Below are 12,885 nucleotides of genomic sequence, written 5' to 3'. Positions count from 1 at the left end.
GACTCGCTAGTCAAAAAAAAAAAAAAAAAAAATATTGAGAAATCCGTATATTTTATTTTCTTGGGAAATTCCAGTGTTACGTTCTCTGCTATTGAACTTGTACTTGTTGAACTTCTGGAAAAATCTAGATTTCAAAGTTTTATTACTATTGGATAGCACACCAGGCCATCCAAAAGATTTAAGTCATTGAAACATTGAAGTTATGTGCCTACCGCCCCAGTTGTACTGGGTTAATACAACTTCTTTCATTTAGTTGTTAGATCAAGGCATTATATATCCACCTTTAAAACTCATTCCATCAGAAAACCGTTACAATGGATTTTGGAAATAATTGATTCCGAATCTATTGAAGTAATGGAGGCAGGAAACATTTCTCAATTGTGTGGACTGTATCAGAATCATAGCTTTATTGCTGAAAGAAGTAAATAGTCAATGTTAAATGTGTGTGGAAAAATGTATGGCCAGAGTCAATTCATTCAGGAAATATGATTGAACAGGTAGAAAATGGAATGGGTACGATAGTAGAACTTACTACATTGGTAGGAGGGGAAGGTTTTGATGATATGACTGCTGAAGCCCTCACTGGTAGCACAGTTCATAGAATCGCCCTGCTCCTCACACTGGCTGGAAAAGACTGGAGTTTGAATCCCGTCGATGAAGGGAGGGATTTTAATGGGTCTTTTTCACAACATGGCTGAGTTAGTTGGGCTAGGGTTGCATGGTTTTTTCTCCCGGAAACTCTGGATTTTCATCCAGTAAAACAGAAAATTGACCTCAATACACACGCAATTTATAGACAATATACACAGAGTAACATGGCCTTAGTTGCCGATGCTCCTAAAAAAATAAAAAAAGATATGATTACTGAAGATGTTCAAGAATTACTGGTAGAAAAAGAAGCTGGCATAGTGGATTTTGTGCAAATGGCATTGGAAGTAAAATCAAATCAATTCAGATGATGATATCGCAGATGAAAATTCTAAACTTCCAAATTTTACACTAAAAAGCATAGGGAAGGCATAAAGTTAGCCGAGCAATTATAATCTCATTTTTTGAATGCAGATTCTCGAATGAAAGGAGCTCAAAGGGAGTTCCATACGATGAAATTCACAAAGATCAAGCAAAAGCAAACAAACCCAGATTACTGATTTTTTAAAGAGAGCAGAAGATACACAAAATCTAGAATGGTGTATTTTTGTTAGCTTTTGGAATGTACCCCCCCCTTTGTACTTTGTCTTAGTCCCGTATAAACACTGTTCCGCACAACACGACATTTTACAGGAACTGTGTTATAACCGTGTTATACAAGGGTTACCTGTATATATAAATCATCAGTAGCGTAGCTAGGGTCGTCGACGCTGGAAGGGGGGGAAGCATGCCTCCCTGGCACCCCTGAATGTGATAATGTAATGTGAATCCAATAGATAATTCTTTCAGTTTCGCCCCTAAAGCTCGGCGCCCGGGGAAAATGCTCCCATCTGCACCCCCATCTCTACGCCTCTGACTCATATAAACTTATCTCAGGGGTTCACATCTGGTGAGTATGGGCTTGGCAAACTCAGTGTCCTGAGCTGGATATCACCATTCTTCTCTTCCTTGCCGATTCCCTTCCATTTCTTACTCTCTCTCTCAGTGTAACGTGGGATTTTTTTTTTTTTTATTTTTGGCTGGTGCAGCATAATCTTCAGGCTTCCTTGCACCATATGGCTAATAATAATAATCTCTGCCCTTACTACCTACTTCCGCTCCTCTTTCCATCATAGCAACAGAGCAATGGCTTTGTTCTGTTAGAAAAGCGGACGCATTTATTGCTACTATAAACTAATAAAACTAAAGACCTTACAGTGCTACAAAATTCTTCATGGCGTCCTCTTTCCTGTATGTAATAAAAGGGTGAGCAGCACGGGCAACGTCATAGCGTCAGTTCTAGCCACTCTTCTAAAATTTGTGGTCTACGTATTTGGTCACAACATTTATTTCAGTCGATTTTTAGTAAAATAAATCTAAAATATTACTACACTACTTATATATATTATAAAAAAAACGAAGAACTCATTACGAGCAGCACTTAATGAGTAAAAATTTTGCTGTGAAACATTCACCAGAATCACGTAACATTTTAAAAATGAAAAGAAACAAAAATGTTATTATAATATTTACTTGACATTTTATTCATTTTATACCAAAAAGGGGATCCGAATGAGATAACATTTTACTAATGTAGGGCGCAATGAGTTACATATTACCAGGAGCGGATTAAGGTCGGTTGAGGACCCGGGCGCCGAAGAAAATATTGGGCCCCTTAAAAAAACAGAGAGACAGGGAAAATAAAAATACATGTTAACCATTTTTTTAAATAAATAAAAAATATTATGTACTATTAATGTTTTATTTCCAATAAAATTTGAAAATAATATATGTGCAATATAATTAATAATAATCACAAAGTTTTGAACTAATAGTTGAACATATTAGTTCAACTATTAGTTGAACTAATATGTTCAACTAATTTGTTGGGGTTTTGCGTGGGCCCTTCAGAAGTCGGGGCCCAGGGCGCGCGCCCGGTGCGCCCGCCGTTAAATCTGCCTGTGCATATTACCTATTACTGACCGCGAAGAAAATTGCGTTTGCACCGGGGGGGGGGGATGTAAACTTTGGGGTACATGCACCGGGGGAAAAGAATATAAGCTTCCAGGTACATGCACTGGGGGGGGAGAATGTAAACTTCGGAGGGTTCATGTAGTACTGTATATATTTTTTATTATTTAATATTTGCAACATATATTACAACTATATGTTACAAACAAATCTGTATATTTATATTTATGCATAATATGCATATACATATATATATATATATATATATGCATAAATATAAATATACAGATTATGCATATTTATAAATGTTATAATAAGAGAATATGAGAAAACAAAATAGGAAACAAAAGGAAATATTTATTATTTCCTTTTGGATGGCCTTGAATGGGTTCAGCACGCTGAATTCTGATGGGATCCTTCCACTTGTTCAGATTACGAACCTAAGGGGGCATAAATTCAAATTAAGAAAGGACAGATGTAGAATAGATGTGCGGAAATTTGCCTTTAGCCAGCGGGTGGTTAATTGCTGGAACAAACTTCCATCTGTCGTTGTGGAAGTTGATAGGTTGAATAAATTTAAGGAGGAACTGGACAGGCATTTGGAGGGAATGGTGTGATTTTTTTTTTTTTTTTTTTTTTTTGGCTGATGCTGCATAAGCTCATACACTTGCTTTCTTGCATCACATGCCACTACTACTACTATTTAACATCTAGATACTAATAGTCAGTTCACAAAAACCACATTACTGATAATGATCACAGTTTAATAATATGAAAATCACCGATTAAAATAAAAAAAAAAAATTATACACGGAGATTAATGATACTGTAATATCCAGTAATAAATAATTTTTTTTATACAGTATCATTAATCTCCTTACACAATGGAATCCAATACAACAGGTCCATTTGTATTTAAAATTATAATCAAACGTGCAAGTACTATATTATTATTATTATTAGCCATATGATGCAAGGAAGTCTGAGGCTTATGCTGCACCAGCCAAAAAAAAAAATTCACGAGTTACCCTGAGAGAGAGAGAGAGAGAGAGAGGAATCACCAAGAAAGAAGAATAATGATATCCAGCTCAGGGTTTGCCAAGCCCATACTCATCAGATGTGAGCCCCTGGGGTAATTGTAATAATCTTATTCTTTTTTGTTTTTTTCTTTGCATGGTTCGTGTGAAAATAAAGGGAACCTGAAAACCATAAAATGAAAATGCGGACACTTGAAATAGTGGCTTTTAGTTACTTTTGAATTTTTGTGATTTATTTTCGCCGTTTACCACCTAACAAGTACCACATTAGTTGATGCGATTTTTCGTGTTATGTTTATTTGACATAAATTCATAGAATTGTCTTATAAAATAAAAATTACTATTTTTCACTGGGGGGGAATTTCCCCCGGTTATTCCCCTGGATTCAACACTGCCCACTAAAAATACTGTCACCGAAGAGATGCTGGTTTGGCATCAAGAGCAGTCGCAGTCTTAGATAGGGGATAAAAGGGTTAATCCTCATAATCTGCTATATTATGATTAAAGTATAATGATTCCCTGGAACACTTTTTAGCCCCAAGGTTAAAATCCTAGGCGCGCCCTTCACGAATTCTGAATGGCATCCTCTTTCTCCTGTCTTGTATGTAATAGATGTAAGTATTGTCATATTTTACTGCCAAATACATGCAAAAAATTGCATGTATTTGATTTCAAAAGTATTTAAAAATATATTTTGCTTACTTGCAAGTTTCTTTTCGGTCGTTTCTTTTTGTTCCCAATCAGGCCATAACGCTAAAGCCACTTCTTCCCATGATTTATTTGTAGCATTCTTATCGAGGTATTTTTCATCTGTCGGATCCCATAAACACGGGCGAGTTTCGACCATTAGAATCAAACCTTCAATGTCTATCTTCTTATTAAAAGTTTGAGAAACATCACTGAGTTGAGTACCATCTTCCTCCATACTTACTTCATTGAAGTTTTTTGCAGGGCTGTTGAGAGAGGGGGTAAAAAAAGTAACAATCGTAAAATTTTAAAGAAAGCCAGTTTATTATTTGATATGCTGTATATGATTTAATCTGCAATCTGGAACTACAGGAAATTGGTTAAAATTTTTTCCCCCCTTAGATTTTGTGTGAAAAGGCATCGTGGCGTGGCTACACAATTAACTTTAAAGTAACAAATCACTTAAAAGACAAAATTATAAACGGCCCCATCATAATCTATTACTGTAATATTTTTATAAAGAGCCATTATAATTTATAATACATGAGATTCATACAATGATGCACGGCATCATTTGTATGAATCGCGATTCCTGCATCAGAGTCGGTGTTTAGGGGTTATCTGAAGTCGCAAGTTGAATGTTCTTATACAGATCATTTCGACCAACGGATTGAAGAATTCTACAAATCCATCACATGCTGCGAAGAGTTCAAAACAACTTGAAGTATTTCTCCAATGGTCAGGGCAGGCCGTCCCGAGGTTGAAGGGGTGCATTGCACCCAGGTGCCAAAGTTCAAGGGGCGCGTAAAAACCTGAAACTTACATACACATATGAAGAAAATTTTAAAGGGGGCGCCAAATTTCAATTGGCATCTGGGCGCCATATATCCTAGGAACGTCCCTGCCTATGATTGCAGACAATCAGACAATGTGTATCAGATTAAAATAAAGTTAGATTTAAATTAACTGCAGCCTGTTGGATTAATTCTAATAATATGATTAGTTTAGATTAATCATTATTAGAAGTTCTAATAGACTAAAGGAAACAATCTGATAAGCTATTTCTTAGTCTAATGGAAAGAGCCTATTAGATTAACTTAATTATTTCCTTTCGAGTACGTAAAATTTCATCCACTTAGTTTTAATTTTAAGTTAATCTTTCGACAACATTGCAAGTTAGGCATACTTTATTGGGATTCATTTGGATAATTGAAAGTTGATCTATTTCCCATTTCCGATAGCACAGTTATGATAAAGTGCCTTAATACTATGTATATGACCGATCCAGCTTTCTGGTGTAGACATTAATCACGTTGACAATGAATATCATCATTTACTGTGTAGTAGTCACTCAGGATTAACCGAGGCCCACTCAAAGCTTGTGTGGGCTTCTGCACCACATTGTCTGACCACTCGGCTGTTAGAAGTCGTTGTCGTTGAGATTGCAGTGAAGCATGTGGGTATTATTATGCTTTTCTCGCCATTTTACCGATTATCTTGATTTCTTTCAATACTGGGAGTTCGTGAAGCAGATAACTCCTTGTCCTCATTCCAGAGCCCTGCCAAAATTGACTCCTGTTTTCTCAAGCATTGCCGAGATGGATATTTTTGTTGAATTCAGGCATTGATGATTACATTTCAGATTGATCTTTTCAATGGAGTTGCTACTCTGCAAAGACTTGATCTTATTATAAATAGAAACTCGATTATCCGGATTAAACGGGGTGTAAGATGTCTGGGTAACGAAAAATCCGTATAATCGAACAAAGAAAAAATCGTTTTACATGTAATTTTAATACATATAATGTTTTATTAAAAATATTAAAATTACACAATAAAATAAATAAATGATTATGTACATAAAGAAAAATTTTGTTTATTGAAAAAAGAAATTTATTGACTAAAAGTTTATTGTTCAAACTTTTTACTAACTAATTACTAAAAATTTATTGTTTAAAAGTTGCTCTCCTTTTGGTAGCTACCAATCATGTACACTTTTTTATACATAAAAGTTGCCTTGTGTCACGTTCTTCCTGTCTCTCAAACCACTTCATAGCAACCTCTAAACATTTCAATGTTTCACGCTTCACAATGTGAAGAACCAATACGTTCCTCTTCATCATCTTCTTGGTCCTGTTCCTCTAATTCCACGTTCAACAAGGACTCAATTATTTCACGATTTAACCACGCACTGACATCTTTTTCATTGCGTTCTCTGCATATTGAAATTTGTTTTAATGTTTCCGTGACTTCTTTTATGATGTTTTCATTTGTGTTATTGTCATCAGAACTTTCCAATGGCCTTTTGAAGATTTTGTTCCGTGATTTTTGAATATTGACACAGCTATAGAATCCAGCCTTCCGCTAACTTGAACCAAAAGTCTAAGTTGACTCATCCATGCTTTTTTCTGATGATCATGCGTAACCATAAGACGTCTTGCATTTTTGAAGTATCTAGGAATTTTCGACTTCCAGATAAGAAACAAAGGCAGTTGGTGTCTGCCAGTTAAATTGAGCCAAATTATTATGATTGCACGTTCTTTGCTTGTTTTGTACCCGGAGCAGTAGTGTCACTGCGTGAGGCTGCTGTGGAGTGCTTTCCAGTTTAAACCAGTCTCATCAGCATTTCTTCTACAAACAAATTCAAAATTTCTATAAAAACGTTTTCTGAAGATATGTCGGCAGAAAGCTTTTCTCCATGAATTTCAAGATCTCTAATATCATATCGCGCCTTAAACTTTCCGTGACAACCGGAACTTGCTTTGAAGTTTGGGTCTCCATAATTCTGTATTAAAAAATATCGCAGTTTCACATAAAGGACCAGATATCGGTGTCCAGAAGATCTCTATTAAAAAAATCCACATGTAGACAACCTCTTCAACTTCATTTCGAGTTTTTCTCATAACTTTAAGTGCTAAATTGCCATCCTCGTTCATCAGATGATTAGAGAGCTTTTATAATGCTTTAGCTATCTTTCTTTATTTCTGAGACTGCTGACGTGCAAACTCCATAAAAGTATGTATAATCAGATCTAAAAGCTGTTTCAAATATATTTATTTGCACTAGTTCTGAAAGATGGGGACGCATGAAATTTATGAAATATTTTAAGGATTGCATGCTGCCCCTTAAATTAGAAAATAGGGTACAAGGTATAAAAGTTTGAAAACCTCTGGTGTACATATATACACTTATTAGAAACAATAGTCAATGGACCTTACCTTTGTCGTTCTATCATTTTACATAAAGATAAATGTACTTCTTGTTTTTAGAATGATGCTGCTTTCTTTTATAACTTTTTTTTGACGTATCTCCACTTTTGCAATTCATGGGCTGTAAAAAAAAAACAACAAAAAAGCTGAATTTCTGCATATCAAATTTGTATAAAGAAGTTTTTTTTTAAATTACTTTTTTCAAATCTAAGTTATTTGATTACTGAAATCCTGGTTTTGTCATTGCAATATATCAGTTTCGAAGTGTTTGCGATGTAGTGAGAGAAACAACTGAGGCATTGTGTAATGTTTTACAACCTCTTGAGATCCCTTCTGCCAACTGAAAAAAAAACGACAAAATTTGGTCTTTGAAAAATTAACCTTTTATGATGGTCTTTGAAAAGGAGTTGCGTTGATAAAAAAAAAAAAAAAAAAGTAAAAATATACAGCTTTGGGTTCTCTAACCACTCGGTTTAATTACAGCTATATAATATTTATTACTTTTCTGCCATACACGCGAAGGACTGACTGTCTGAAGTTAAGAATACTGCATTAAAACTACATTTTATATATTTCTTTTTTAATATACAAACTGTATGGAAAAAAAAGAAATATTAAGTTAATAATTGTTGGATTATCTACTTTTGATGAAATCTACGATGGCTGGACAAATCCTTCTAAAAGAACTAAATATTAAATTTCAAAAAATCCATCCACTGGGTGTTATGAAAGCGATTATCTCTGATATCTCTACAAGATGGGTTTGTTTACAAACAACATTTTTTTGTGGCATATTTCAAATACTCTATATCCTAAAAAAAAAAAAAAATATATATATATATATATATATATATCAGCCAAAAAAAACAAAAAACCTTTCTATTTCATCCATCCATTCACTCCATCAGAATGCTTGTCTAGTTCTGCCTTGTACTTATTTAAGTTGTCGATCTCCACTATGACAGGTGGAAGTTTGTTCTAACCACCCGCTGGCTAAACGCAAATTTCCGCACGTCTATTCTACAATTGTCTTTCCTCAATTTAAATTTATGTTGCCTCAGGTAAGTAATCTGAGCAAGAGGAAGAATCCCATTAGCACTGAGCTTGCTCAAACCATTCAAGGCCTTATACGCCTCAATCAGATCACCTGGCAGGTGCTTAGTCTCCAGACGCTGTAAATAGGCACCTGATATATAATGTAAACTTTATATTAGAAGATTAAGAAATTAAGAAAGAGAAAAGGAAAGGAAAGAAAAGGAAACTGACAGACAGACCAACTCAACGAGCATGATGCTAAATAGTTTTAAGGGCAGAGGAATGAAGATAGATGGAATAGAGGAGGGAAATGGATAATAAGGAGTGAGTAAGGATAGAAAGAGATTAGTAGACAAAAAAAGTGAAAGAGAAAGATCGTAGAGAAAGATCTACATAAATGAAAAACAAGAGCGAAAGAGAAGATTGATTGAAAAATGGAGGTGAGAAGGGAGTGAAAGTGAAGCAATGAAAAAGGGAATAAGAAGAACAATGATGAAAGGAGAAAGATTAGTTAAGAACTTAGATAGAGAAACAGTAAAAATGTGGAAAAGAGGGAGTGAGAATAGAAAGAGATTAGTAAGAAAAAGAGAAGGGTAAAGGGAAACGGATGTAGATTAGTGAAGAGTAGATATCAAGAGGGAGTAAGAAAATGGAAGGAAGATAAAGAGAAATAGCAAGAAGACAAAAGAGGAGATGGAACGAGAATGCCACATGAAATAAAACAACATAAAAATGTATAAAAATATATATATAGAATCTGAAGAAAGTGGATATCTAAAGAAAAATGGATACAATCTCAATGTCTTTTTCAAGAACCCAGTTTTAGATGTTCCACTTTCTGGATCTGTGGTTAAAATGCTGCTGATCGAATTATATCATTTGAATGATTAGTAGTTAGAAACTTATAAATCAGTTGATTATGTCTGTGCAATGCTTTGATTTCAGTCGCATCGTCCCTAAAAATCGGGTTAAAAATGTCGCATAAATGTTAGAAGTAACATGCAATTAATGGGGATTTAATACAAAAACTGTAACTTACCATGCAGAGAAAAACTGTAACTTACCTCCCTTCGAAGCAGAGGGTTGGCGGCTTTAATTACTCGATGTTGGTAGTGTGATTGCCCAGCGGGGACGTCTAGAGAATGACCTAGCGTCGCCAATTTGATCTACACGTCTTTCCATTCTCCAGTGACTTAAAACAAGAGTCAGCTATGGTTGTTACAGACAAATATAGCTCCTCTGGAAGAATTCAGAAACACCACAGTAAGAATTTTATTATCCTGCAATTAGAAAAGTCGTATGGTATTTGTGTGCAATGAGCGAAAGTTAGTATTTCGACTCAACGCTCCTGGTTTTAAAAAATCTGTACATACGCCACCGCTACTAGGCTGCGACATCTAGATGACATGTTATCTAGGTGGCGTTGTACTACAGGAGAGTGAAGCCTGGTGATTGGCCTTGAGCCTCTCTACAGAAAGTTACTGTGCGTCAGTAAACCCTCTGGCGTCATCCCGGAATGACGTCTCTACGTCCGTTCCGTACGAGCGAATCGCTGCGGGATAATAAAAGTGTAAAACCATAAAGTTCTGGGTTTTTCAGATGAACTGTGTTTGTTCTGCTCCACCATGTAGTGGTAATCGTTGCAGGTGACTGGACATTGTAAGATCGAAATTACTTGCTCAAGGTTAGACTCGGGCAGCTTCTGAAAAATAAGTTTCTCTTTCGTGAATTTTGAAACCTATCATGGTAAGTTTCAACTAATATCAAGAAATCTTTTGGAGGTTTTCGATCTACACTTGGAACATATCCTTTCAGCCCTAGTATATTCTACTTGTACTACCAGCCATGAAATCATCCATTGATCACAATAAATAGATAGCGAAAAAAATGCAACTCTTCAACATCTGAAGCTGAAAATAGTTGTGAATCTTAATAATTCTGTCAACATTGGGCTGACAAACATCACACGCTTTTGAAAATCAGTCGCAAGATTTAGTAGAAAATGAACTGTATTATGAACCAGAACTAGTCACAGTTGTTTGATAGAGATGGATTGAATAACCAAAATAAGCAGCAAGCGCTTAAGGATTTCCATTATGAACCAATCAATGTTGTCATTGCATGTATGAGAAGAAAGTTAAGAGGAATTTTTATTTGCTAAAGAACAGGAATCAATAATGATGTTATCTCTCAAATATTGGCTTTATTTCATTTTCGCTTTATTTCAGCATCTAAAATAAGATGCTCAAATAAACTGTGTAATCGACCTTTTTTTTGTTTTTTGTCTTTGTTATTAAAAAGAAATCTGAACGAAATATTGATGTAAGGAATTTCATTATCGCAGGAGTAGCTTGGATTTCCTGCAAAGGAGTTTATTGGATTGCAATGCAGTATTTTAAGTGGGAAGAGTTACAAGGCTAATCCTTAAAATGTCTTCTTCAGGTCTTTAAAATGTTTTTGAAATAGAGATATTCAGTTGATTTTGAATTTTCATTTTCGGTATAATGTAAATATGAAATAAATAAATAATTTAATTAATGCTAAATTAATATTTCTTTAAATCTATATTTATATATAAATTAATATTAATATAAAATTATTAATTTAATTTCTTATAAATTAAATAAACATAATATAAATTGCTTGTCTTTGGACTCTTTCAAGAAGCTCAATGTTTTTTTTTTTTTTTCAGATGAGGTCTCCATACATGGACTCCATACATGGATTCCAAATGCGGTCTTACAATTGCCCTTATATAGTGGGATTATGACATCCCCATCTACCCCCTGTGGGTAGCACAGTTGCTAGAAACGCCGTCCTCCCCAAACCGAGTTGAAAAGACCTGAGTTCGAGTCCCTTCGATGATATGATATATAAGTCCCTTCGATCACACGATATATAGTCATGGCTACCTGGTCGTGTCTACGAGTGTACTCCATCTGGGTGATCATCTTGCGATGAATTTTTAGTTCTTGGTGTTGATTACCTGGCCTTCGATGGTGAGCATGAATCCTTCAGTTTCGGGAATTGCGTTCCGCTCGTGAGCCATGCATTGGAAACTATTTTATCTATGTGGTCTTGATGGTAGTGACATTGACAATTTTAATAATTGACATAATTGGTGTCGTCATTGTAGTGTATTCTTTGCCCATCTTTCTAGCTTCGTTTGTTCTGTCTGGGCGAGAGGGGACTCCTCGCTGAGGTTGAGTGGGATATGCCGCTTATCGATTTTCCTTACGGCCTGGTAAAATTCAGCTGTGTTTTTCTGGAAGTTATCCTTCAGGAGTACTTTAAGCATTGAGCAACAGAAGATAGTTATTGCTGTCTTCTGTTGCTGAATGAAGTCTAGCAGGCTTGTTCCTCCTTATTTCCCAGCTATTATCAGTCTCTCCACGGCTGACTTCAGGTGCTGTTGGCGGATCTTAGTCATCATTGTCCTTACTTATCTTTCTCATGGTATCCTCCAGCTCAGTGTTAGTACAATCTATGATTCCAAAGGAGTATGTTAGCACTGACACTGCATAGGTGTTTATGGCTTTCACTGAATTCCCTCCATTCAGCTTTGCTTTGAGTAGGCTTCTGAGTCTGATGGTATTTTTCAGTCAGGCAGGCCTTGATTTCCTCGTGCTCTAACTGTTGAGCCTGCATCATCCCCAGATATTCGTACGTCTCTTCCCACGTTATGGCTTCGATCTTTTTACCAGTCTGCATCTAGTAGATTCGCCTGAATAATTTCCTCTGATTCAATCAGTGAGTCTTGCATTTGTCTAGATCAAATTCCATTCTGATATTGCTGAATTCTTCGGTGATCCAGAGTAGTTGCTGGAGTAGCTTCTCGGTTGTCGCGTAGAGCTTGATGTCACCCATGTACATCAGGTCGGAGAGAGTGTACAAGTTTTTTCTTCCTTCTTTGAGGTTATATTTGCACTTTCTGTTGTTGAGCATGGTGGACAGCTGGTTGAGTGCTAGACAGAACCACAGTAGGTTCAGGGCATCTCCCTGAAAGATTCCTCTTCTGATGAAAATCGGTCTGGTTGTGGTATTCTCGACCTCGATGTTGGTACTTAATTTTGCCATGGTTGCTTCTAGGAAGTTTGTCCTGTCGAATTGACTTGTAGACCTTCAGCGCCTCTATTAGCCAGCGATGAGGCACGGAGTCGAATCCCTTGTGATAATCGATATATAGGCCGCTCACTGATTGCAGCTCTTCTTGTAGACTTGCTCTATTTGCTCTATAATTGCAGAATCAATGGTTCATTGCTCCTTGTATCTTTTGCCCATCGCTTGAACCGTTTCTCCGGTTATTGTGTGTGTGTGTG

At 35.9% G+C, this 12,885-nt stretch overlaps 1 protein-coding gene across 1 annotated transcript in view; it reads right to left on the bottom strand.

Annotated features, from left to right (window-relative positions):
* The window catches only part of LOC150084108 (uncharacterized), a 46,167-nt gene extending 36,204 nt beyond the window's left edge, over positions 1 to 9,963 (bottom strand). The window contains exons 1-3 of the mRNA XM_090375039.1: positions 9,631 to 9,963; positions 7,541 to 7,652; positions 4,338 to 4,588 (exon numbers count right to left, since the gene is read on the bottom strand). Of these exons, the coding sequence (XP_090231165.1) occupies positions 4,338 to 4,588; positions 7,541 to 7,557 (268 nt within the window). The 5' untranslated portion in view covers positions 7,558 to 7,652; positions 9,631 to 9,963. The remainder of the gene's footprint in view (positions 1 to 4,337; positions 4,589 to 7,540; positions 7,653 to 9,630) is intronic.
* Positions 9,964 to 12,885: the final 2,922 nt, after the last annotated feature.

The sequence above is a fragment of the Mastigoproctus giganteus genome, chromosome 6 (genome assembly GCF_048544385.1).
Source record: "Mastigoproctus giganteus isolate SK-2022 chromosome 6, ASM4854438v1, whole genome shotgun sequence".
Lineage (NCBI taxonomy): Eukaryota > Metazoa > Arthropoda > Arachnida > Uropygi > Thelyphonidae > Mastigoproctus > Mastigoproctus giganteus.
This window is presented reverse-complemented; position numbering and strand designations above follow the sequence as displayed.